The sequence below is a fragment of the Canis lupus genome, chromosome 27 (assembly GCF_011100685.1).
Source record: "Canis lupus familiaris isolate Mischka breed German Shepherd chromosome 27, alternate assembly UU_Cfam_GSD_1.0, whole genome shotgun sequence".
NCBI lineage: Eukaryota > Metazoa > Chordata > Mammalia > Carnivora > Canidae > Canis > Canis lupus.
The window spans coordinates 1,373,994-1,399,906 of NC_049248.1; the positions used below are offsets into that span (position 1 = coordinate 1,373,994).

General features: G+C 44.1%; 1 protein-coding gene across 39 annotated transcripts in view; it reads right to left on the reverse strand.

The window, feature by feature from the left end:
* The window catches only part of CACNA1C (calcium voltage-gated channel subunit alpha1 C), a 747,770-nt gene that overhangs the window by 86,394 nt on the left and 635,463 nt on the right, over positions 1–25,913 (reverse strand). For 24 of the 39 annotated variants that reach the window (XM_038576273.1, XM_038576274.1, XM_038576270.1 and 21 more), the window contains 11 exons: positions 17,733–17,865; positions 14,562–14,691; positions 13,330–13,389; positions 8,400–8,506; positions 6,104–6,191; positions 5,449–5,556; positions 4,561–4,613; positions 4,090–4,236; positions 2,475–2,676; positions 703–861; positions 4–114 (listed from right to left, as the gene is read on the reverse strand). In XM_038576273.1, coding sequence (XP_038432201.1) covers positions 4–114; positions 703–861; positions 2,475–2,676; positions 4,090–4,236; positions 4,561–4,613; positions 5,449–5,556; positions 6,104–6,191; positions 8,400–8,506; positions 13,330–13,389; positions 14,562–14,691; positions 17,733–17,865 — 1,298 coding nt within the window. Of the gene's footprint in view, positions 1–3; positions 115–702; positions 862–2,474; positions 2,677–4,089; positions 4,237–4,560; positions 4,614–5,448; positions 5,557–6,103; positions 6,192–8,399; positions 8,507–13,136; positions 13,197–13,329; positions 13,390–14,561; positions 14,692–17,732; positions 17,866–25,913 lie in introns of all 39 variants that reach the window. The other 15 variants (XM_038576272.1, XM_038576282.1, XM_038576279.1 and 12 more) reach the window with 1 other exon arrangement.

A 25,913-nucleotide genomic window follows, 5' to 3' on the forward strand; every position in this document is an offset into this window, starting at 1 on the left:
TACCTTGGGTTTGAAGGCAATGAGCTTCAGAATCATCTCCACGGTGAAGAGGCCAGTGAAGAGCATGTTGAGGATGTTCATGGCAATTTTGAATAGGCAGCTCTGGCCATAGTGCTGAGGGGAGGGGAAGGACTGTGAAAATGAGGCAGGGACAGCCCTACTCCTTACCACCCTCCTCTCAACAGAGATCTTCCTTGAACCAAGCCCTGGAAGGCCATTTTCATCTCCATGGGCAGCCAGCTGGACTCAGGAAATCCTGCAAATTCTGCCCTTTTCTGCTAGCTCTGAAAACACATGTTGGCAGAGTTCTGTGTTCCTGCTTTGACTGGTTATGACAACTTTATGGAGACTTCCAGTTCTCAAGAGAGCTCAAGCACAAGTTGACCTCCCTGAAGACAGGTGGATATAGAATCAATCTCTATAAACATGCCTCATAATAACAAACTCTTCAAGCTCCCCCTGTGTTCTCCATTTCCCTCACTCTTAACATTTTATTAACCCAGGCCTCTATGGATTCTCTTATAAGTTCCCAGAGAGGAGCACATCCTTGAGAAGGGACACTTGTTCTGTTTTTTCCCCCCTCTTGGCCAACAAGAAGGTGACACTCTGGAGACAGCCATGCAGCTCTTCTACACTTCATATCCTTCCCTAGCATTCTCCCTCCTACAGGGATCATGGATCTAGGGACCCCTTCAGACTGACCTGCATGGCCAAGCAGATGGTGTTGAGCAGGATGAGGACGAACATCAGGTATTCAAAGTAGGTGGAGTTGACCACATACCACACTTTGTACTGGTGCTGGTTCTTGGGGATGTACCTCCGCAGGGGCCGGGCCTTGAGGGCATATTCCACGCACTGTCGCTGGGAGGGAGGCAGGAGGAGAGGTGGGGTGGGAATGAAGAGAGGGGATTAGTAACCTGGATGATATGTGTGGAGATGGCAGAGGAGGTAGGATGTGGATGAAACCACACACCTAGGGAGTCACAGAAATAATCTATTTCTCTGGCTCATTTACAGGTTTGCGATGTTATTTGGACTTTTTTCCCCCCTATATCACTCCCTCAGTCAGAGAAAGAATCACCTCTAGTCAGTCTCCTTACCAAGATTTAGTCAAGAGGTTTGTGTCTCCTTTTTTCAACTTGGTAATGCCTGGTATACTGCTGACACTTAGTTGGCATTTGATAAATACTTACTGAATGATGGACAGTTGGTCTTCCCATTGATTTTTTCCTATGCCATAGACTCTCCTTGAGGGGCGAGCACTTCTCAGCTTTTCCTTTCCTTCCTGTCCTAAGTCAATCTTCCTTATTTACCTATATGTCCACATATCAGAAGACATAGTTCAAGGATAGGGGGTAGATCTTGAGCTAGCTAGATTCCTGGGAATCCAGCACATATCCAACTCATTTCTCTGTACCAGGCCCAGATTCCCACATCAGAAACTGGGGAGTCACTCTAGTCTTTTCATTTACCCTCAGCCTCCTCATCCAATCTGTAGGCCTGACCAATTTTATTTCCTCTTATTACTATGCCTACCACCATTATCATTAACCTGACAGTAGATCAGGCTCTAATCAACTCTCATCTACACTTTCTAATTGGCTCCCTTCTTTCCCATCTCACTTCTAACCCGAAGGCAATACAGCAGCAAGAATGATGAGTCTAAACCCAAGAGGTTGACATCAAAACCCATGAGGGGTCCAGCTTGCCTAACTGGTGTAGTGCTGTGTGTCTTGTGCCATGTGCCTTCCCATACAAGATCTTAAGTCACTTATGGACAGGAATATAGTTCCCCCTGACTCTTCCCATCAGAGAGCCTAGTTGGGGAAGTGATGTCAGTGACCATATGCTGCAGCCCTTGTAATAGCTTCATTCCTCACTGATGGAGTTGCCAGCTCTTTCTTATAGACCAACAGAATATCTTACAATACTGTCATTACCATTATCATTCCTACGTAAGCCTCTTTCTTGTCCCCACCTCATGCACAGGCTTTTGTGTTTTACTTAAGGAACCATTTACTAGTGGTTTTCTGAAGCCCTTCTCTTCCCCATCCCTGAAACTCTCACTCCCTCATCATTCTAGTTTCTTTCTTCATTATCAGTGTGCCAACCCACGTGGGCAACTTTCTGACTTGTCAACTTCTGAGACGTAGGGCATGAAGTTTTTTTCTCCACAGAATCTATCATAGAGTCCCTTAAGTAGATGCTTAACAAATATTTGTTGGCTGAATGCACTTGTCAGATCCAGGATCTGCAGGCATTTGCATTTCTTTTGTCTGGGCTCTTGCAGAAGACTGACAGCCCTATTCCCTCATTGAGGAATGGACAGATGATCTTAGTATCTGCATGGAGATCTCTTCTCTGACTACAGCTTCTCTTCTGGGTGGGCCACAAGCTGCCAACTGCTGTCATTTCTCACCTAGCTCTGCTCCCCCCTGCCCTGGCACCTGTTCCTCTCCTTCCTAGGAAGCTACCTGGTTCTTGTCCAGCTCACAGTTCTTGTATTCCTGCTCCCCCTGCTCCTGGAAGGTGACGATAACGAAACCCACGAAGATGTTCATCATGAAGAAGGCAATGATGATGATGTAGATGATGAAAAAGATGGAGATCTCCACACGGTAGTTGTAGATGGGGCCCTTGTCTTCTGTGTGGGAGTCGATGGAACGGTACAGCAGCCTGCAGGAGGAGACAGGCCCCACAGAGGGAAGCAGAGAAGCAGTGTCACCTCTGTGGAATGATGGCACCACTGTTCTCTTAGGGATCCTTGGATCAGGGGAGCTGGAAACAGTTCTAGGCTGGGAGTCAGAAGATCTGAGTTCAAGGCCTAGCTCTGCCACTTACTGGTATGGGACCATGAGCAAATAAGCCTCTTTGAGCCTCAGATTCGTCATCTATAAAATGAAGACAATAATTCCTAACTTTCCTACCTTACAGGGTGGTTGACATAATGTATATGAGGGTGTTCTGGAACTGTCAAGAGTTATTTTAATGTAAAATGAGTCATGGACATTGACTTCAAATACTGGAAACATTAGTAAATATTGAAATAGCTTTGCAAACTGGCATAGACTCAGAGGATGTTATAGTGAACTTAAAATAAATCTATCTGAGAGCAAATATCCATTTAGATAAAAATACTAGATGAAAAATGACCCAGGATTATTCAGATTATCAACAAAGGTTTGGATTCATACTTAGGTAGGTTACATATGTATGCCATTTGTTTGGGCCTGGACTATGTGCCCATTACATTTGTTTCTCTTCATGGACAGGGATTATCTCCTCTCTTTCCTTTGTTATTCTCTACACTATTCTGTTATTCTCTAGGTATTATCTATATTTACCACATAAGAATGGTGACTCTCATCTCAGATCCATGTGCTATTACTGACTTAGATATATTTAGAATTTTCTAACTTTTCAACAATAATTTCCCTGGAATACAGCAGGTAGAGGGCATGGGGAAGCAGGTGTCTATACAAGATATATGGAACACCAATGGACAAGCTGTCTAGTAGAGGTGATGCAGTATAAAAGGCCAGCCTGGCTGATCGAGGCATTATCTCTGCAGAGGAATTTAGACTCAGGCTTCCATCCCTTTCTTACTTCTCACTGTAATTATAGGCAAGTTTTTTTTTTTCTAAGGAGATTGGGGTAGAGTCTAAAAAACAAATATCTCTGTCATTTCTACCCACATTAAGTGCATGTTGGGAGTAGTAATCTTGAATTCTATGGTAATCCAGGGAGAAACTCACTGGTAATCTAGTGGACAAACTCACTCCACTCCTAGATGCCATGAGAGTAATGACAAAGACCCCTATAATTGTGGCTTACTCTGAGGTAGAGAAGGGGAGTTAAAAGCAGCTCACTTTTGGTTGGACTTTCTGAAATGTTGACATCTTCTAGAAAAAGAAGGGTCTATGTTTCAGCAATGACTATGGTACGAGGCTTGTTCTAGAATAAAACCTCATTGCTTAGGAAGGACACAGGTAAGTATGACCTCTGGGAAGGAGTGTGGACAGTAATAAACATTAGGGAATGTCTTGGCCTCTTATATCAGAGTGGACAGGACTTGATTTGTATACTCACTCTGGCCACCCTTCAAAGGTAGAGACGGTAAAAAGGGCCATCATGGCTGCCAGAACATTGTCAAAGTCAAACTTGCTGTTCTCCCAGCTGCGGGGTTGGATGATGGGGTGGTCAACCTCCCCGTCCTTGTATGTGATGTAGTTACCCCTGAAAAAGAAAGAAGAGTTAATTCTCTGGTCTCTCGTCTCCATTCACATGTGACCCACCAATGACTCCTGGCTTGCTGGGTGGGATGAGACTGGCCAGACTTAAATCCCACAGTGCTAGCCATTGGGAAGAACTTCAGTGGGTATACCTTTCAAGAATAGATAATCTTACATGTCATGTCAATGTGATCAAATTACCCATGGGTAAAAGTCCAGCTGTCAGTGCCATCTCAGAAAGAACGGGCTGTCCCTCCTCTCAGGCCAAATTACCAACCTCCCAGAGTTAACTAGCCTCGGTGCTGGCTGCCCTCCAGCTTGTACTCACTTGCATTCCGCCTCGGTCTGTTTGGAACTATCTGAACAGGTGTAGAGCTTTCCCTGGAAGGCAGAAGAACAAAGTGATTGGAGATGTTCATTAATCAATGAATCAGTCAAAAATTGATTAGTGATCATCTCTATAGCCCAGCACTGTGCTAGGAACTTGGGAATGAAAATGCAAGGAGAGCAGAATCTAATCAGGAAGATATGACTCGCATATACAAAGCAGTCAGCAAATAAAGATGCTTAGTGCTGCAAGTACCACTGAAATTTAAAAAAGGGGGGGGGGGAGGGGACTCTACTCCATGAAAGCTGGACTCTTTTGGCTGGCCCAAAGAAGGTGGAAGTGGAACGGGATTTGGAAGGATAAATTAGATGGGAGGAAATCAGGGGAATTTACATAGTTGGTGGGAGAGGGCAGGGGGAAGAATGCTTCAGATGGGGGAACAGCAAAAATAAAAGGATTGAGCAGAAAGAGCAGAAATCAATAGCCAAGGAACCTAGAAGCAGTGAGAGAGAGCCTGGGTGGATGCAGGGCTCAGAAAGCTAGGTGGAGATGGGTGGATTTGATGCTGTTGATAATGGGGGACCACTGTGGGTTTTAAGCAGGTGACTGACATGAGGTTTTAGAGAATAAGAGTCCCTCTCCCTTTCTTGCTAGAAGGAAGGGCAGGCTGTGCTGTGAGGGTGAAGGGTCCTTGGCTTGGTAGAGAGCACCTCCTTCTAGGCTCTTCCTCTTTCCCTGGGCTAAGCTGAGAGGAAGATTGAGGTTCCGCTCATCCCAAGTCTGATCCGGGCCGCTGTCCTCTTTTTGTTGTATCTGTCAGCTCTCTTTCTCAGGAACACTGACAGGAGGGGAAGGAAGCAGGAGCACAGATCAGAGCCAAGATATTACCTTGAAAAGCTGGACCCCAATGCAGGCGAACATGAATTGAAGCAGTGTGGTGACAATCACGATGTTCCCGATGGTCCGGATGGCGACGAACACGCACTGAACCACGTGCTGCAGTGGGAAGAGAAGAGTTTCAGGAGTGCCTGCAGCTTGAGCTTCCTTTAGCCAAGCGACGAGCCTTTCTGAGGAGTTTGCATGAGCAGCCCCTTTGCCACAAGAGGGAAGATTGGATTCAAACAGGCAAAGTACCTTCTCAGGTTCACATAGTGATGGAATCCAATGGAATTCAAAGTCCCCTGATGGGTTCTAGGTGACTCCATGGACAAAAGCCCTGCTAGCTTCCCATTTTATAGGAGTAGAAGCATGGGGACCTCTTCATTATGTGCGGCCCAGGGCTTGTGTGTGCATCTCCTTTTTGTGAGAGTTTTGCTTAGAAGTTCTGATTTTAAGTGACTGGCTGCCTGTCCTTGTTCTCTTTCTTTGTGAAGTGGAACTGGTGGTATAGGCAGGAGAGTCCAGGCTCCAACACAGCAGCCACCTGCTCTGGCCATTTTTCCTCCCTCCAGCCTCCCCATCCTGTTGCTTAATTTCCACCAACCCATAGCCAGATAGATGCTTGCTGTACTGATGGCTTCCCACCAAGGCCCATGCTTCTCACCTTTAGCCCCTTGGCTCTGTTGATGGCCCTCAGGGGCCTGAGGACTCGCAAAACTCGTAAAATCTTCACCACATTGATTGCACTGGACCTGGGAGAGGGAAACAGGGCAGGAGAGTAAGCTGTTTTAGTGGAGCAGGAAATCATGTGGTGAGGGAGTGTGTTGACAGGCTGAACCCAGGTAAACTTGAGAAAATATAAAGTCTGTTTTGGGAACTTTCTCATCCTGGGACTATTCTCCAGCCCCTAGAAGAGCCTGGAACTTGCTTGGGACTTCTTGTTGGTATGTAAATAATATGAATAATATGTTTACCATGAATCATTAGCAATATAATGGGCTACTCAGGAGAGCTTTAGAAAAGAAAAGAGAAACCCCAGCTCTGCCACTTAACAGTCAATTCACCGAGGATAAATTTCCTAACTTTTCTGAACCCTAGTTTTTCATCTGTAAAGTGGGTCTCATAAGGTTGTTGCAGGGATTAAATGAGGAAACATACCTGCATCATCTAGCGGTGTGCTGGGCACATATTATGAGCTGAATAAATGGTAGCTTTGTTACTATGTCTGATGAAGACATCACTGAGCTTGAAGAAATGCTATACAGGTGATGGAGTTTCAGATCTTGTTGGCTGGAGGTGATGGGTGTGGGAGAGGATATTCTGGTGTTATCTCCAAACATGTGTCCCTAGGTAGTCGCCCTTTATGTGTGCATATAAAACCCACTGGTTCATAGAACACTTAGGACTTGAAGGAACGGATTCTACACAGCAGGTTCCACACACCTGGATGCTAGGGCCTGGCCAAAATTTCTGGGAGCCTCAGGCTTTTGCTGTTTGCCAGTGGAAATGAGGCACCAGGGTGCAGTTCTCCCCACAAACCACTCAGCAGGAAGCCTACATGGTTTCTGCAGTTATTCATCAACCCAGCCCAGGTAGGGTCTATCTTACACACTACCCATCTGATTGAGATATCTTCTCAAGCTTTTGGAGATTCTCATACCCACCTTGGGACCTAAAAAATGTATGACACATCAGCAAATGCTGATTTCATTCTACATGAGGTTAGGATAATGTGCTCAAGAGGGAGCTGGTAGAAAGATCTGATTTCTCTAGTTCATGGCTCTTTTTTTTTTTTTTTTTTTCATGGCTCTTTTATTCCAAAGGGCTCAAAGGGCATTCCTAGTTATCCCAGTGTCTCAGGGAGGGAGTCTGTTTGCACTGAATGGCAATGGAAGGGATTTTTAAGGTTGGAGGTAGGTGGGGAAGGCACAGACTAAAAGGAGAGGGGGGGTTCTTGGTTCACAGTTAAATAGTAGTTTAGTGATAGGGCTGGGCTGATAGAATCTAGACTTGTGGGCTCCCAGGCAGACAGCTGATACAACTGATGATCACAGAAAGGGTCTTACTCCTCATGTCCAATGTCCACTCTTTTTAGGCTTACCACGAAAACATCCTTGGAAAGAGAGACTCCTTTCTTGTGCCATTGGTATGACCTTGGGTAAATCTCATGTCCTGAACCTCCATTTTCCTGTCTATAAAATGGTGGTAACAGTCCCCTGCCCTGTCTGCCTTATAGGTTTTTGTTTTTGTTTTGCGAGGAGTGTAGAAGAATATGCATGTAAAAGTGCTTCGAAGTTGAAGGGAAGGGTTAACATTAGCAGCAGATAGAACATGGGAAAAACTAGTAATCAGGTCCTTTTAAATACGAGCAAATTGGCAACCTTGGCTGTATAATGGAGTCACCTGGAGAGCTTTTAAAATTCTTAAAGTCCCAGCCTGTACCCCTAGACCAACTAAATAAAAACTTGGGGAGAGGGATCCGGGGCAAATGTGTTCCCTGAAACTACTCAGGTAATTCCACTATACAGAATAGATTCAGAATCTAATTTCCTTTCTCTTTCTTCCCCCACCCATCTTCTTCTCATCAGGTTCTCTGACTGAAGAGAGAGAGGGAAGGAGGAAGATCAGAGCTGGTCATGGCAATGGCAGGCCCTTGGAGCTGAGGATAGCCAAGGGCACTGAGCGTGTCGTGGAGGAAATGGGAAAGCCCTAGAGACATTCCTCTCATTATAACTGGGCCTGGCCCTACCTGTGATGGCAAGATCCAGATATTTAAAGTGTCACACCATTAAGGACGTGTACAAAAAGCCATCAGGCTGTACAAGTCAGGGGCTCCACCCCGTTCCTGTCACAGTCACACTGGTGGCCATGCAGGAATGCCCTCCAGAGTTTTGGTCATCCCCTCTGACACCCATTTCCAATTGTGTGTCCCCATCTGGGCCTGAGGGAGCCCTACTCACTGGATGCCAAAGGAAATGAGGGACACGCTGACCACCAACAGGTCCAAGATGTTGAAGTAGTTCCGGCAAAAAGAGCCCTTATGTAGGAAAGCCCCATAAGCAGTCATCTGCAGGGAGGTACAGAGAAACACAAACATTAGTGTTCCCTGCCCAAGTTCCAGAGATCCCCTCATGCCTCCCTCTCCTCCCACAGTATCCCTTGGGCAGGGCAAGCTGAAGAGCAGTGAGAGGACTAGGGGCAGGCAGGACTGCAGAAGGAGAGGCAAGATCAAGGACAGCATTCTGTAACCATTTATACAACCACCACACAGTTCCAAGCTCGAGATGGTTAAGTGGCTCCTTCTACCTATTAGGCCACACCAGACTCTTCCATCCTATACTTGAAGCCCTTTCAAATTGCGCACTGCCATCCCTCTCTCATTTTCCACTGTTCCTCATCACATGTCCATGACTCTGGCCCTGAGGGGCCCTTTGCTGACACTGCCCAGACCAGGTTGCCCTTGGATACAAACTTCCCAATCTCCTCTTTAAATTCTGTCAACTCTCAGGGCCAGCTTCAGATACTAGGCATCTGGGGAAAAATGGGTTATGCCCAATGGGGTGACCAACTGTCTTGGTTTCCCCAGGATTTTCCTGGTTTAATACCAAAAGTCCTGTGTCCCACTTAGGCAATTCCTCAGTCTCAAACCGGGACAGCTGGTCACCCCAGAGCTCAGTGAGAAGTTCTACCAATAATTTTGGCAAATAGCATCCCTTCGCTTCCTAACCTTAATTAGTGTTTATGATCTATACCACATATTCTAAACTCAGTTTTATTATCTTGCTTCTAAACTGATGATGTTCTTTGAGGCCAGAGCTGTGTGTTCAGAGGGGCAATGTGGTTCCATAGTTAAAAGCATAAGCTCTGGAGCCAGGCTGCCTAGTTTGAATCCCAAATCTACCATATTTTATTTGTATGTCCTGGAGCAAGTTGCTTAACTTCTCTGTGTCTCAGTTTCCTCATCTGAGAAATGAGGGTAATGATAGTATCTACCCTATAGTGTTGTAGGCATCAAATGAGTTTTTACAGGTAAAACACACTACCCTGGAAATACTAAGCTTAATCTAAGTATTATTTGTCACCATAAAGAACTGAACTTGGAGCCAGATAGTCCAGACTTGAATTCTGGATTCTTCCTATATAAGGATGTCCAATGTCCTCATGGACAGCAGCAATAGATATCCGGGCATACTATTCCCTGTCTTTGTTAGGCACACACAGAAAAACAACATGTAGGCCCTTTGAAGACTAAAATAGGAGCACCTGGGATGGTGATCGCTCTTACAGGGCTTGGCTATTATTACTTCTCTCTGAGCTCAATATATAGCCACTGTAGACGCTCAACGAATAGCCTTTCCAATTCTGTTAACTTGAATTAGGAGCCAGCAGATTTCCAGGTTAAGGGTTGTAAAAGGCCATGGGCCGTGAAGCATCAGTCAAAGGGAACAATTTGGAGCTGGTGGCTGAGAGACTCAGAATGGCTCCCTGGTCATCTGGGGTCCAGTTTATCTCTTTGGAATTAGAGCATGCCTAGGGCAGTGTGTCCGCAGAGCAATTCAAAAGCAAACATAAAAGAAACTGGCAAAAATAGCTCTTGCAACCTAATTCTTTCCATTTATCTCTTGCTGCAGGGGGTCACAGAGGACTCAGGCACCTGTGTCCTGCAACAGTTTCTAGAAGTAGGTATATTATATAAAAGGCTGGAGGGGAATATAGTTGGAGATTTCTCCTGAAGGCCTACCATCTGGAGGGGCTTGCTGTCCTGTCTCCCGCCAAAGATCTGGGACTCTAGAGACTGGACTTGGGATTCCTATGGTTCATTTAACTAAAGAGTCCCTGTGCCTGCAGAAGGCCAAGCACCTTCCCCAGCCATCTCACTTTCAGTCTTAGAGAAGGTGCTGAGTCTGACCTTGCCTCACTCCTAGCTTGGAAATTGTGAGGATACTACTGAGCACCACAGAGCCCTCCACAGTCAGGAAGAGCACTCCCTGAATAGGTACACTTGTGGGACTCACAGTGCCGATGCCTGTCCTTTGACTTTGGGGTTCTAGGAGACCTAGAATGAGACCAGTACTCCAGAAAGTGTGTGTGTGTGTGTGTGTGTGTGTGTGTGTGTGTGTGTGTATGTAGTGGGTGGGGGTGACACATGCCTAGGTAGAGCCAGAGGAAGACTGGTCAGGAGAGAAAGAGCAAGTAGATGCTGAAAAAATGGAGAATTTATTTGAAAATTATCCTAGGCATTTAAGACAACAGAAGAGGCCAGGTTCAGGTATCCAATGCAAAGTGTCCTTCCTTTACCCTGTTTGGCTGATGGCCATCCACTTAGTTCCTGCTCCCTTAATGTTCTAAGCCATTGCATAGGAAAAGTCTATTGCTGGGGTATTTTCAGGCAGAAGGAAGAAAAAAGGTGGGCATAAGATTGTTGACTGACTGAGCTGGAAGGGTAGGAAAACCCCTCTGTCCATCCACAGGTGACCACCACATGCCCAGGAGCTTTTCTAGTTACTAGATGCATCTTGTAACTTGTACTCACTGGGCCTGGTTCCTCCTCTATGTGATAGTCCTTTGCAGTATGCAGGCCAACCGTCATGGCCAAATGTCCCCAGGTCTTTCTATTGTTCTTGAGACTAAATACCCCTTGGACGGTGGGAAGCTGAGCCATCGGGCAAGGCAGAGGGGCCCAGTGGAAGGAGGTGCAAGGAAGTGGTGTGGGGACTGGGGTTTATATTTAAAAGCACGCTGAGTCACAAAGGGAGTAGAAGAGGGAGAGGGTGAAAAGAAGGAAGGATCTTATGACAATGCTTGCAAAGAGACCTTTCACTTCTGCTTGCATGGCAACCTTGAAGGAAAAATAGCACCATTGAAATCCATGAGGGGAGCTCTGTGGAGTAATCCTGAGAACTGGTACTCAGAGCTTTTCTTGTCCTGGGAAGGAGTTTTGGATAATTGTGTGTCTCCCTGAGTCTGAAGACCAGGAGAACTCAGCTCACCATGGAAAGAGGGTTTTTTTTTTTTTAAATAATAAATTTATTTTTTATTGGTGTTCAATTTGTCAACATGCAGAATAACACCCAGTGCTCATCCCGTCAAGTGCCCCCCTCAGTGCCCGTCATGGAAAGAGGGTTTTACAGAGTATATCTTAATGCAGCCAGGCAGCTCTTGGCTCCCCCCCACCCCAGGAATCAGGGCCTGGTCAGATCCACTGTCGTTGAGTAGAAGAGAAAACCCAAGGAATACCCTTGGTCACTGGAACCAGGGATAGAAGGTGGGGGTCTGGACAGCTCAGCCTTTTGGAGAGAAAGACACAGTGGAGGCACCCCAAACTGCACCACTCAACTTCTATCTGGATGTGACAGGATGTCATGTGCATTAAAGAGTTGGGTCATGACTTGGGAGTTGCATTAGCGAGGAAGGGTGTGTCTATAGGCTGGCTGTGGCACATGGTCAAGTGTGGACAGTGGCTTGCAGCACCCCCAGGAAGGGGGAAAAGGGAGCCTGGACTCCTTGGGAGGAGGAGTCTTAGGTCATCATCCAGGAAGAAGACACCAAACTGAAGCATATGCTTTAGAGCCTACAGCCCTTCTGTTCACACTAATGGTAAAATACATTCTGTGGTTCTGAGGAGGCAGCAAATGCTGAAATACACTTTTCCCGGGTCTCAGAACTCACACCCTGAGTCTCAGGTGGAGTGGCTTGACTATGCATTATTTTAGAGGCTCAGAAGTATGCCAGAAAAACTTAGAAATAATAAAATAAATATAAATATTATAGTAATGATAAATTCATATAAGTAATAAAGTAAAACTTAGAAAACAATCTCTCTCATTCCCATGCTCTTAGAGGTGGGCTCCACTGAAAGGATATGTCTGTAGCAGTTCTGCAATCATGGCCATAGACCCTGGGGCGGCCAGCTGCAGGCAGGGCTGGGCTGGTGAGCTCTCAGGACTGGGGCTTGGGAACTGGGTGCTCCAGTTTCTTTCAGCTCTTGGTTCTCCCCTGTGCTCAGCTCTCTAGTACAATTTTCCTTCCTCCATGCTTAGGGCAAAGGGCATTGTAGCAAAGCTTTTCAGTAGGAAACTGAGGATTCAGAAGTAATCTACAGTTGTCTGTTAAAAGCCCTCATTGGAAGACTGGTCCCAAATCTTGCATTAGGCCTATGCTTACTATCACACAGGCCCAACTCCGGCCAAGCTCTGGTGCTTGTCACTAATGCTGAGGAAGGGATTGACAATTTGTTGACAAATTGATTTTTTGACAAAGTGATTGTCCATGCCCCATGAGCTTCTCCACTCTTGGAGTTTGAGCAGCATCTCTTCTGGGCAGGATGAGGGAAAGGAGTTCTAAGCAGGGGTCAGTCATCAATTACCGGAGATGGGGTATATGTGGGTGTGTGGGGCTTAGTGGGGGTTGGAGTCTGGCACATTGCCAAACCTGGCGATAGGACAGCATCAGTGTTGACACTGTGAGTCATATGCCTCTTCCAGACTGCGAGGAAGCACAGCAATAGGGGTGGGTTTCTTTTGCTTCTGAGCCTGAGCAAAGCACATAGCACAAAGTGAGGGGCGCTAATTCTTCCAATCTCAGGACTGAAAGTAAAAAAGAGAGAGTGAAAGAAACAAGAGAGAAGAGAGATAGGCAGATACAGCAGAGATAGATGGGAGAAAGAGACAGAGAGTGCATTGCTCAGATTGCATTACCTTAAGGATAATTTCTAATGTAAAGATACTAGTGAAGACATAGTCTGCATTGCCTAGGATCTGAAAAATAAGCACAATTGGATTAGTGGCTCTGAGAGTGAACTTGACACCAACAGAAGCATGTGTGTTAGCGACAGAGAGCTAGTGCCGGCTCCTAGAGGATGGGAAGAGGAGAGAGGGGTTGGGGCTTTACCTTCAGAGCAATTTCAATGGTGAAAATGGTAGTGAAAACAATGTCAAAATAAAACAGAATCTGCAAAACAAAAAGAAACAGGGTGGGGATGGGGTGGGAAGGGAGGGAAGCAGGCTGGAAGGAGAGTTCAGCTCCAGAACCACACTACACATCACATCAGCTTTCCCACATGGAGACATATGGAAGTGAGTTAGGAGATGAGTAGTATATATACACAACATTGGATCCTGAAGCAGGGCTGGCCTCAGGCAGCTTAGTGGCTCCAGATGAAGTCCCCAGACTGTGAGGGGGAGCCCCCAGGGCAGGACTCAACTGGTCCTGGGTCTGGGCAGCATTTGGTTGGATGCTTTTCTCATTAATCCAATTTACTTACAAACTCCAATCAGACCACTGGGATGTGTGTCAAAAAGACAGAGAGTAGGGTTTGCTTTTTATTGCAGGAAAATGCCAAATGCTTAACTCACGTTGGTGTGACTCAGCTAGCTTCTCATGTTGGTGGAAATCCTGGTGTGTTCTTTGGGGCATGGGAGGGAGCATCTTCCAGGTGAGGACTGCCTAGGCTTGGGGCAGACTACATGGTCTCATCCACCAGATGATGGATCAGACCTAGGACCAACATCTTTCTAAGAAAACTCTGGATCAAGCAGGCTGCAGGACCACCAAGTTGTTTGGCATGGGTAAGGCTTTAGGTCGGTGGACTCCTCTTCATGCCCACCTGGTTGGGATTTTTACAAAGTTTTAAGGCTTCGAGATATAACAATTCTTACTCTAGCCTTTAATGTGGTTCACCAGAGCCTTGGGTGGGTCTCTAAATTTAGTTTTCTCCCCTACACAAGGTCACTGAAGCTATCCTTTATATAAGGTCAGCCTCACCATTGGCACCTGTTTGCCAAGGCTCCCCCTGTGTCCCTCAGGGTTTATTGGGAGCAATGCTGGAAGTCAGTGGCTACTTTTTCTTACTAAGCATACAAGGAATCAGAGCTTTCATGGAAACATGCGTAGGACAATGAGAATCCTAGTTTGCCAATCAGGCCAGCCTGAGGCATTTGGTACATATTCTCTTATTTGTTTTTGATGGTTTCTACCAAAGCCTTAGTGTCTTCAAGAATGTTTATTGTGCATCTGATTATAATATTTGGAATTGGGATCCTGATTGAGGTCAGTAGCAGAGCTGTGGGCCCAGTCCCATTCCCGGGAGGAAGAGGTGCAGGGGAAAAAAACGGAATGCGTACATGGTTCCTGAAGGAGGTGTGCTGGACGGGATCTTCAGCTGCCAGGGAAATGCTGCTGAGCAGAATGAAGAAGAGGATCAGGTTGGTGAAGATCGTGTCATTGACAATGCGGTGGCACTGGAGGCGAAATCTGCGTGGGGTGGAAGAGAGGACAGAAGCATGTCAGGAAGGCAAGGAAAGCAGCTTCCAGGTCTCTGGAACTCATCACTCCTCTCAGCTTGTGAAAGGTGCTTGTTAGTTTGGGGATGGGCTTTTTACCCGATGTCTTACTGCTGCTGGGTAATGACAACCACATCTCACCCCTCTCCATGCCCCTCACTGTGAGGCACATCTGCACAGAACTTTTCAGTTCTAAAGCACTTTCATAGGCAGTAAGTTTTTGACATTTTGGTGGGTTACATCTGAGACTTTGGTGAATCCCCAAATTTTCATATACTTCTGTAACATTAACAACTGGCTTTTTTGGGGGGGACTTCTTTGTCACGTCATTAAAAAATCATTTTATAAGATTTTCATATTTTTATGTATAGGGAATGACAGAGCCACCCAGAGATGTGGATGGTGAGAAGCCAGCTAAACCTACATTCTGGCTAGGCAATTTGTTCCTGTGTAATAGCTTCAAGGCATGCCATTCAATTCTACACTTCAGCATAATTACAAAGAACTACATGTATGGACTTCTGAGCATTCACTGACAGTGCCACAAATGTTAGATCTTTGAATGCCAAGTGTGTCTTATACACTATCTCTTACTGGCAGCTTAGGAAGGGGATATGGTGTTATTATCTCCATTTTATAGATAAGAACACTGAAACCTGAGAAGGATAGGCTGGTCTAGAAAGACAGCTTGTAGAGTGGTGTGTGTGTGTGTGTGTGTGTGTGTGTGTGTGTGGTGGGGGTGGTGGGGGTGGAGGTGGTTTCAGGGCTTGAATCCAGGCTTTTAGACTTCTGTTCACAGCATTGTTGGTTGACTAAGTGCTCTGAGAGACCCAACTGCTGTGGAAGCAGCAAATCCTGGGAAGGGTAAACCCTTTGAGATAATTCTGGCTTCATTAGAGTTAGGATGTTTGCAATGATTATCCCTTTCAAACTAACAAATCCACTGACCCAGGGTCTGTGTGATAGGCAGCCAAGAAAGATAGAGTTGGCTGAGGATAGATGCCAGTAGTAAAACTGCTATCAGGAAACTGAATTTCAAGCCAGATATGAGGCAGGACACAGAAGCCTAGGACTGAGCCAACATCCTTTAGAAGCATCTTGAAGAAAGCTTCCCAATCTTAATTTAGATCCACAAGAATCTCACCAATTAAGATGATGTATTGAGGTCACAATCAAAGATCTTTAAGCATATAAGAGAGGATGGGCCACTAAGATGGTAAATCAGAAGAAACTACAAATAAGTGCTTTCGAACCCCCGCCCAAAGACTATGTATACTGGACATATCAGATAGAGAATGCAGACAGAATATTTAACAGAACAAATGATGAGCATGAAGATGATGAATCAACAAAGGAAGTAGTATATATAGACAGATGGATCTGGAAAATCAAGCATCAAATGGAACTGTTTGAAAGAAAAAAGAGTAAGTTGATATAAAAGGTTTAGGGCACCTGGGAGGCTCAATGGTTGAGCATCTGCCTTTGATTCAGGTCATGATCCCAGGGTCCCGGGATCAAGTCCCACATCAGACTCCCCGCAGGGAGCCTTCTTCTCCCTCTGTCTATGGCTCTGCCTCTCTCCGTGTGTCTCTCATGAATAAATAAATAAAATATTTTAAAAAATTGGTTTAAACAGTAACATAGACAAAGTTGAAGAGAGAATGAAGAAATTGGAAGATATATCTGAAGAAACTACCCTGAATACCAAAAGAGAGACAAAGAGGTGAAAGATTTGCAAGACACAGTAGGAGATAGGAGGACAGAATGAGAAGGTCTGACATATATTTAATTGGAGTGCCAGAAGGAAGGATTAGAGAGAAAGAGATTATGGATGCAACATTTCAGGAATTAGAAATTCTTTTTCTAATTTTTACTGTTGTTCAAGAACCAGAGAAAAAGATAAATCCATAACATCCCATGCAGGATAAATGGAAAGAAAAGAATATTTAGATACGTAGTAGCAAACCTAAACAACACAAAGGCAACAGAAGATGTTCAGATCAGCTGATGATAAGGGGCAGATTATCTATAAAAGAATGATAGTAGGAATGGAACAGTACAGTCTAATATTATGTTGAACTGAGACACAAACTCTATTGACCTAAAATTGTGTACATAGCAAAACTATCTTCCAAGAACAAGAAATGAAAACAATTAGAGATAAACAAAGGCCAAATGACTCTATCATAAGGAACACTAGGGGCTTCTAAAAAATGTGTTTAGAAAGAAAGAAAATGATGGCAGAATGATGGACTGAGATGTACAAGAAAAATGATGAATAAGTAAAATGGCAAGTTGTATATTTGTATCCAAATCTAGGGCAGCCCCGGTGGCGCAGTGGTTTAGTGCCACCTGCAGCCCAGGGCGTGATCCTGGAGACCCTGGATCGAGTCCCAAGTCAGGCTCTCTGCATGGAGCCTGCTCCTCCCTCTGCCTGTGTCTCTGCCTCTCTCTCTCTCTCTCTCTCTCTCTCTCTGTGTCTCTATGAATGAATAAATAAAATCTTAAAGAAAAAAAAAGAACATAAATCTCTAAAAAAATCCAAATCTACATTGCCTATTAATAATAATAATAATGATAATGATGATAATATCTAACTTGTTAAGTTAAAAATAAAGATCAAGCCTAAAATACCAAGCAATAAGAACATGTAAGGTAGCGGGGCTGAGGGGAGTTAAAATAGTAAAAGCTCCTTCTATTTTGCAGGAGGAGGTTTAGGATATTGCTTAACTTTAGACTTTGTTAAGTTAAATAGACTTAGTGGATCACCAAGGGTAATCACCAAAAGACTACAGAAATAGTTTACACCTGTCAAAAAATGGAGGGAAAAACAGACATTGGTCTACTGATTTGGAATCCAGGATACTTTTCCCTAAATCAGTGCCTGTTTACACAAGTTGTTGGGATCTGGGAAAGTCCCAGGTTCCACTCAGAGATTGGAAGATGCTGGCATCTGCTGTGCTTGTGGCATGGAGAGAGCAGAGTCCCACCTTCCCCACCATTCATACACACCTGTTGTTGGGGCTGAAGATGAAAAACGCACTGGCTTCTGGCATGGGCACTGCCTTTTCCTTAAGGTGCAGCTCAGAGAGTGGTCGTGGGCGGGGGCCCACAGGCATCTCAGGCTCCTCCTCATCCTCTTCTCCTGTAAGAAAACAAAGCGCACCATTCTAAATAATTCCAGCATTCCCATGAGGTTTTACCACTGTGCTGCCTACTTCCAGATACCTTCCTACTGACCAGAATCAAGACATCATTTGCATCTCTAAAAATGAGGGGTATCAATTAAGACACTGAGCTCTCTCTCTGTGAGTGCTAGAATCTTTGTTAGAGAGACTTTTCTGGCAGGAGATGACAAGGGGGGCTATAAGTAGGGTGACTAGTTCAATCCCAGTTTGCCAAGGACTGTCCTGGTTTCTAAACTGAAATTCCCACACCCAGGGGGCTCCTCAGTCCCATGCAGATTCTGATGGTTGGTCATCCTAGTTGTAAAGCACTAGGAAAGGTGATCAGGTAAGATTAGGGCATTGCCAGGTGTACTTGTCCATCTAGGCTGTAGGTAGGGGAATGGGTATGGCTCATAAGCCCTCCAAGCAACCCCATCCTTGAAGGTTCTAGGAGTTTAAAATTAGCACTCCCATTCCCCCAAAATGGTCACATTTACTGTGGACCAAAGGCCAATGGGTTACTCCTTTGCTTGCGAGGTCATTCCTTGTGGTAGGAAACTACTGCATATCCTGTTCTGATCAAATGCATTAAAAAATGTTTGGAAAGGGAATGGGAATGAGAGCATGGGCTCTCCAGCCCATGCCTTGATCCAAATATCAGCTCTGTTTCTTTCTGGTATGTAGTCTCTCTGTGTCTCAGTTTCCCCATCTGTAAATAGGCTAATAGTACACGCACACCTCAGAGTGGCACCTGGCTTATAGCAAGTGCTATATAAACATTAGCTGTTGTTGTTATGATCTCTACCCATGGGAAAGACAGCCTGTAAAGTAGTGCTTAGCATCTTTCTCAGTCTGACCTCTGTCTGCTCTTATTCCCTGACAGATTTTCCACTCACAAACTGTTTTCTGAAGGCTCATGGTAGTGGGTTGAATAATGTGCCTCGCAAATTCATGTCTAGCTGGAACTTCAGAATGTGACCTTACTTTGGAAACAGTGCCTTTGCAGATATAGAGTCATGATGAAGTCATACTGGAGTGGGATGGGCCCTAAATCCAAGGACTGTTGTCCTTATAAGGAGACCTAGAGACACACATGTGAAGACAGAGGCAGTGATGGGAGTGATAAGGCTGAAAGCCAAGGAATGCCAAGGACTGCTGGCCACCAGCAGAGATGGGAAAGAGGCGAGAGAGGGTGCTCTCTGGAGCCAGATAAGGGAAGATGGTCATGCCAACACCTGATTTCAGACTTGTAGGCTCCACACTGTGAGAAAATAAATGTTTGCTGTTTTAAGCCATATAGGTCATGGTAATTTGTTATGAAAGCCTCAGGAAATGAATACAGTTGCCATGTGCTTTCTCCTTTCCTTTCCTCATGCTGTCTCCGTATTTCAACTGCCCTCATCTCCCTCTCCACAGAACTAGAAGGACTCCCATGATAGTCAGCATCATTCATCTGGCTCTATCCTCTATCTGGGCTCTTAAGAATGACCTTCCTGTGATCCCAGAGCCCTGTTGGCCTCCTCCATTCATTGGCACTTAGGACAAAATAGCTTGAATGCCTGATTTTACGTGTACCTGTTCCATCTCTTGATGTGCTGAGAGAGACACTGTGGAGAGAGACACTATGCCCTGCACTCATTTCCCTTATTTTTTGGTGATGATTACACTTTCACACCAGTATTTACTTTATAAGGAAGGGATTTTGTAAAAGAAGAAGGTCAGGTGAAAACCAGCTGTTGGAAGTTTATCTCTTGGACCAGCTATGTCTCTCCATGCTCTCTCTTCTTCTGGTTAAAATGAAGGTAGGTAGTGCAGAGAAAAAAAAAATGCGATATAGAAAGTGTTTCTTTATCAAAGCAAGAGGCATTTAGAGACCCAAGGCTTTTTTGGAGGACCAGCAGAATACAGGCATAAATCAGTTTTTCCCTTCATATTTTTAGCAGGAGAGAGGTGTGAGATGAAAAATTGTTGTCAGGCCACAGGTTGAAGCTTTCTAACAAAAGCCTGGTAGGTAAAAGAAAGGCAGAGTCCCTAGTGAAGCAAAATATATAAAACTGGAGTTGGCCTAAATCACAATATCTTAAATTCCTGCCCAACTGTTTGTATTCTTTTCACTTTTGCTCTCAATGACCCAACACTTTCTTATTAATGATAATTTGGTAACAGGTATTTCAGTACTTATTTTAATCATGCATGTTCATAGAAAAACATATTTACTAGCTTTGTGGTTTTCTGAGTTCCTGGTGAAGAGTTTTGCATGCTCTTTCATCAGCAATAGCCTGCCTCTCTGTTTATGAAGCTCTACCCAGATTTGCATTCCTGGGAGAAGCAAGTCAGTTGATCCATTCAGACACAAGCCAGCTGAATTCCAGGCATAATGCTTAAGGAAACCACTTTTAAAGGACAAATCCAAATTTGTAAAGGGCCAGAAATCTGACAGCTGTCACCCTTCACATGTATGATATATAAGGAGGGAGGCTGACAGAATAAGAAAAATCAGGTAAAGTTCTGTTTCGGGGGTTGGCAACTGACCCACCTAGACTCCTGCAACCAGATGCCAGTGGAATCCCTTGGGAATCTTTATTTCTCATCTCCATTCTCAGAGGTTTTGAAAAGCGTGGTCAGGAAGATATTGCTGCACTTTGGAGGCACTGCTGCTTTCCAGATGGCAGGCATCAGTGCTCAAAAGTAAAACCATGGTGCAGCCAGATGCCCCACTCTTGGTTCTTGCTGATCCTTGCCCCCACCCCATTTGATACTCATTTTCAGCTCTGTGATTTTGTTCATGGCAGATTCAGATAATATTATTTCTAACACCTAGTGCCTACAGCATACTGAACACAAAGCTGTGGTTCCTGCCCTCAAGGGACTCAGAATCTTTAGCGTGGTCCCAGAGTTCAAAGGCATGATTGGTAAGACCACCTGCCCCAAAGTGAGCTGTGTGGGTGGAGATCCAAGAGAGAAGGCCGAGGATGCACCTGCTGCTGCACTGGACATGTTTTCTGCTGGCTCAGCTCTGAAACCTCATCTCCTTCCATTGTTCATTCTCTCTCCCAGGCTTCTGGGCCACTAGCGAGTCCTAAAGAATATACCCCAAGTTCCACCAATTCTCTGTATCTCCAGCACCACTGCCCTGGCCCAAGAGGCCACCACCACACACGGGACCCTACTAATATCCTCACTGCCTCCAATTCTTCCTTTGACCATATATTGCCTCTTCATGAGGCACAGTCTTCTAAAGGTAATTCAGACACCGGATTATATCTTCCTCTGAGAACCCTGGGTGATTCTCCATTGCCTCAGCTCAGAACCAAACCTCTTGGGTGGCCTTTCAGGTACTGCCCCACTTGCTCCTGCCTAGTCCCTGTCCAACCCCTACCTTTCCCCTTCATTCACTTTGCTCCATGCACACAGGCCTCTTTGGATTCCTCCACAGATCATTCTGCCCAAGAGATTCAGCATTTGCTAGCTCTCCACCTAGAAAGCAGTTTCCTCTGACTCATTCAGATTTCAGTCTGAATGTGTCTCCTTAAAGAGACCTTCACAGATCACACAGCCATAGCAGCCCCACACCACTGAGGAGCTCCCTAACATAGCCATTGGCTTCATTATCTCCTTGCTGCTTACTGCTACCTGATATTATTTTTTTAGTTGGCCTCCTTTCTTGCTCATTGCCTGTGTCGCCACTGAAATGTAAGCTCCAGGAGAGCAGCAGCCTTCTCTGTCTTGTATCCCCAGTGCCAGGCACACAGTAGGAGCTTCATAGGTAGTTTTTTTTTTTTTCATTATATCTGTGGCAGAGAGTATTACCTCTGGTTCTTTCTTTTGTTGTAAATTCCTTTTTCTAATCTTTTTGTCCAGTGAAGAATGACTGTACAAGTGTGCAGAGTCAAAAATGTCAACGATGACCCAAACAAAATACAGACTAGACAATTCTGAATAGTTCAGGAACCAGAAAATGATAGAAAAAATAGAAAGAAAAAGAAAAGAAAAATGAGAGAGAGAGAGAGAGAGAGAGAGAGAGAGAGAAAGAATGGGGGGGTGGTGGAATGGGTGGTAATGAGAGAATATAATCTCACAGAGTGGATAAAACAGGGTGATCCACTTGATCCTGAGTGTATTTTGTTCTGTGTTAAAAGATACTAAATTCCAATGGTATAAAAAAGAAAAATTTATATATATATAATATATATACACATATATTTACAAAAATAAAATTGAATACAGATAAAGGAAGTCAAAAATGAAGAATATATTTATAACTTGTAATTGTAAAATTAAAAAAAATTTAATATATTTTTTATTGGAGTTCGATTTGCAACATATAGCATAACACCCAGTGCTCATCCCATCAAGTGCCCCCCTCAGTGCCCATCACCCAGTCACCCCCAATCCCCCACCACCTTCCCTTCCACTATCCCTTGTTCGTTTCCCAGAGTTAGGAGTCTCTCATGTTCTGTCACCCTCACTGATATTTTCACTTATTTTCTCTCCTTTCCCCTTTATTCTCTTTGACTATTTTTTATATTCTCCAAATGAATGAGAACATATAATGTTTGTCCTTCTTTGATTGACTTACTTCGCTCAGCATAATACCCTCCAGTTCCATCCACATCGAAGCAAATGGTGGGTATTTGTCGTTTCTAATGGCTGAGGAATAGCCCGTTGTATACATAAACCACATCTTTATCCATTCATCTTTCGATGGACACCGAGGCTCCTTCCACAATTTGGCTATTGTGGACATTGCTGCTATGAACATTGGGGTGCAGATGTCCCGGCGTTTCATTGCATCTGTATCTTTGGGGTAAATCCCCAGTAGTGCAATTGCTGGGTCATAGGGTAGCTCTGTTTTAACTCTTTGAGGAACCTCCACACAGTTTTCCAGAGTGGCTGCACCAGTTCACATCCTCCCCCAACAGTAAAAGAGGGTTCCCCTGTCTCCACATCCTCTCCATCATTTGTTGTTTCCTGCCTTGTTAATGTTCCCCATTCTCACTGGTGTGAGGTGGTAACTCATTGTGGTTTTGATTTGTATTTCCCTGATGGCAAGTGATGCAGAGCATTTTCTCATGTGCATGTTGGCCATGTCTATGTCTTCCTCTGTGAGATTTCTGTTCATGTCTTTTGCCCATTTCATGATTGGATTGTTTGTTTCTTTGGTGTTGAGTTTAATAAGTTCTTTATAGATATGGGAAAATAGCCCTTTATCTGAAAGGTCATTTGCAAATATCTTCTCCCATTCTTTAGGTTGTCTTTTAGTTTTGTTGACTGTATCCTTTGCTGTGCAAAAGCTTCTTATCTTGATGAAGTCCCAACAGTTCATTTTGCTGCTATGAACATTGGGGTGCAGGTGTCCCAGTGTTTCACTGCACCTGTATCTTTGGGGTAAATCCGGAGCAGTGCAACTGCTAGCTTGTAAGGCAGTTCTACTTTTAACTCTTTGAGGAACCTCCACACAGTTTTCCAGGTTGGGCTGTACCAGTTCACATTCCCACCAACAGTGCAAGAGGGTTCCCCTGTCTCCACATCCTCTCCAACATTTGTTGTTTCCTGCCTTGTTAATTTTCCCCATTCTCACTGGTGTGAGGTGGGATCTCATTGTGGTTTTGATGTGTATTTCCCTGATAGCAAATGATGCGGAGCATTTTCTCATGTGCTCGTTGGCCATGTCTATGTTTTCTTTGGTGAAATTTCTGTTCATGTCTTTTGCCCATTTATGATTAGATTATTTGTTTCTTGGGTGTTGAGTTTAATAAATTCTTTATAGATTTTGGATACTAGCCCTTTATCTGATATGTCATTTGCGATATCTTCTCCCATTCTGTAGGTTGTCTTTTTTTTGTCAGTTTTGTTGACTGTTTCTTTGCTGTGCAGAAGCTTTTTATCTTGATTAAGTCCCAATAGTTTTGCTTTTGTTTCCCTTGCCTTCATAGATGTCTCTTGCAAGAAGTTACCGTGGCCAAGTTCAAAAAGGGTGTTGCCTGTGTTCTCCTCTAGGATTTTGATGGATTCTTGTCTCACATTTAGATCTTTCATCCATTTGAGTTTATCTTTGTGTGTGGTGCAAGAGAATGATCTAGTTTCATTCTTCTGCACGTGGCTGTCCAATTTTCCCAGCACCATTTATTGAAGAGACTGTCCTTTTTCCAGTGGATAGTCTTTCCTGCTTTGTGGAATATTAGTTGACCATAGAGTTGATGCCCCATTTCTGGGTTCTCTATTCTGTTCCATTGATCTATGGGTCTGTTTTTGTGCCAATACCACACTGTCTTGATGATCACAGCTTTGTAGTACAACTTGAAATCCGGCATTGTGATGCCCCCGGCTCTGGTTTTCTTTTTCAATACTCCCCTGGCTATTTGGGGTCTTTTCTGATTCCACACAAATCTTAAGATGATTTGTTCCAACTCTCTGAAGAAAGTCCATGGTATTTTGATAGGGATTGCATTAAATGTGTAAATTGCCCTAGGTAGCATTGACATTTTCACAATATTAATTCTTCCAGTCCATGAGCATGGAATATTTTTCCATCTCAAGTTCTTTCAGAAGCGTTCTGTAGTTTTTAGGGTATAGATCCTTTACCGCTTTGGTTAGGTTTATTTCTAGGTATCTTATGCAATTGTAATTGGGATTGAATTCTTAATTTCCCTTTCTTCAGTTTCATTGTTAGTGTATAGAAATGCCACTGATTTCTGGGCATTGATTTTGTATCCTGCCACACTACCAAATTGCTGTACGAGTTCTAGCAATCTTGGGGTGGAGTGTTTTGGATTTTCTATATACAGTATCATGTCATCCGCAAAGAGGGAGAGTTTGACTTCCTTTTTGCCAATTTGAATGTCTTTTATTTCTTTTTGTTGCCTGATTGCTGAGGCTAGGACTTCTAGTACTATGTTGAATAGCAGTGGTGAGAGTGGACATCCCTGTCGTGTTCCTGATCTTAGGGGAAAGGCTCTCAGTGTTTCCCCCTTGAGAATGATATTTGCTGTGGGCTTTTCGTAGACAGCTTTTAAGATGCTGAGGAATGTTCCCTCTATCCCTACACTCTGAAGAGTTTTGATCAGGAATGGATGCTGTATTTTGTCAAATGCTTTCTCTGCATCTATTGAGAGGATCATATGGTTCTTGTTTTTTCTCTTGTTGATATGATCTATCACAGTGATTGTTTTACGAGTGTTGAACCAGCCTTGCATCTCGGGGATAAATCCCACTTTATGGTGAATAATCATGGTCATGGTGAATAATCTTCTTAATGTACTGTTGGATCCTATTGGCTAGTATATTGTTGAGAATTTTTGCATGTGTGTTCATCAGGGATATTGGTCTGTAATTCTCCTTTTTGATGGAGTCTTTGTCTGGTTTTGGAATTAAGGTGATGCTGGCTTCATAAAATGAGTTTGGGAGTATTGCATCCCTTTCTACCTTTCTGAACAGCTTTAGTAGAAGGTATTGTTTCTTCTTTAAATGTTTGATAGAATTCCCCTGGGAAGCCATCTGGCCCTGGACTTTTGTGTCTTGGGAGGTTTTTGATGACTGCTTCAATTTCTTCCCTGGTTATTGGCCCATTCAGGTTTTCTATTTCTTTCTGTTCCAGTTTTGGTAATTTATGGTTTTACAGAAATGCATCCATTTCTTCTAGATTGCCTAATTCATTGGCGTAGAGCTGCTTATAATACATTTTTAAGATCTTTTGTGTTTCCTTGGTATTAGTTGTGATCTCTCCTTTTTCATTCTTGATTTTATTAATTAGAGTCTTTTCTCTTTTGTTTTTAATAAGGCTGGCCAATGGTTTATCTGTCTTGTCAATTCTTTCAAGGAACCAACTCCTGGTTTTGTTTATCTTTTCTACAGTTCTTCTGTCTCTATTTCATTGAGGTCTGCTCAAATCTTTATTATCTCTCTTCTTCTGCTGGGTGTAGTTTTATTTGCTGTTCTTTCTACAGTCCCTTTAGGTGCAAGCTTAGCTTGTGTATTTGGGTTTTTCCAATTTTTTTGAGGATGCTTGTATTGCAATGTATTTCCC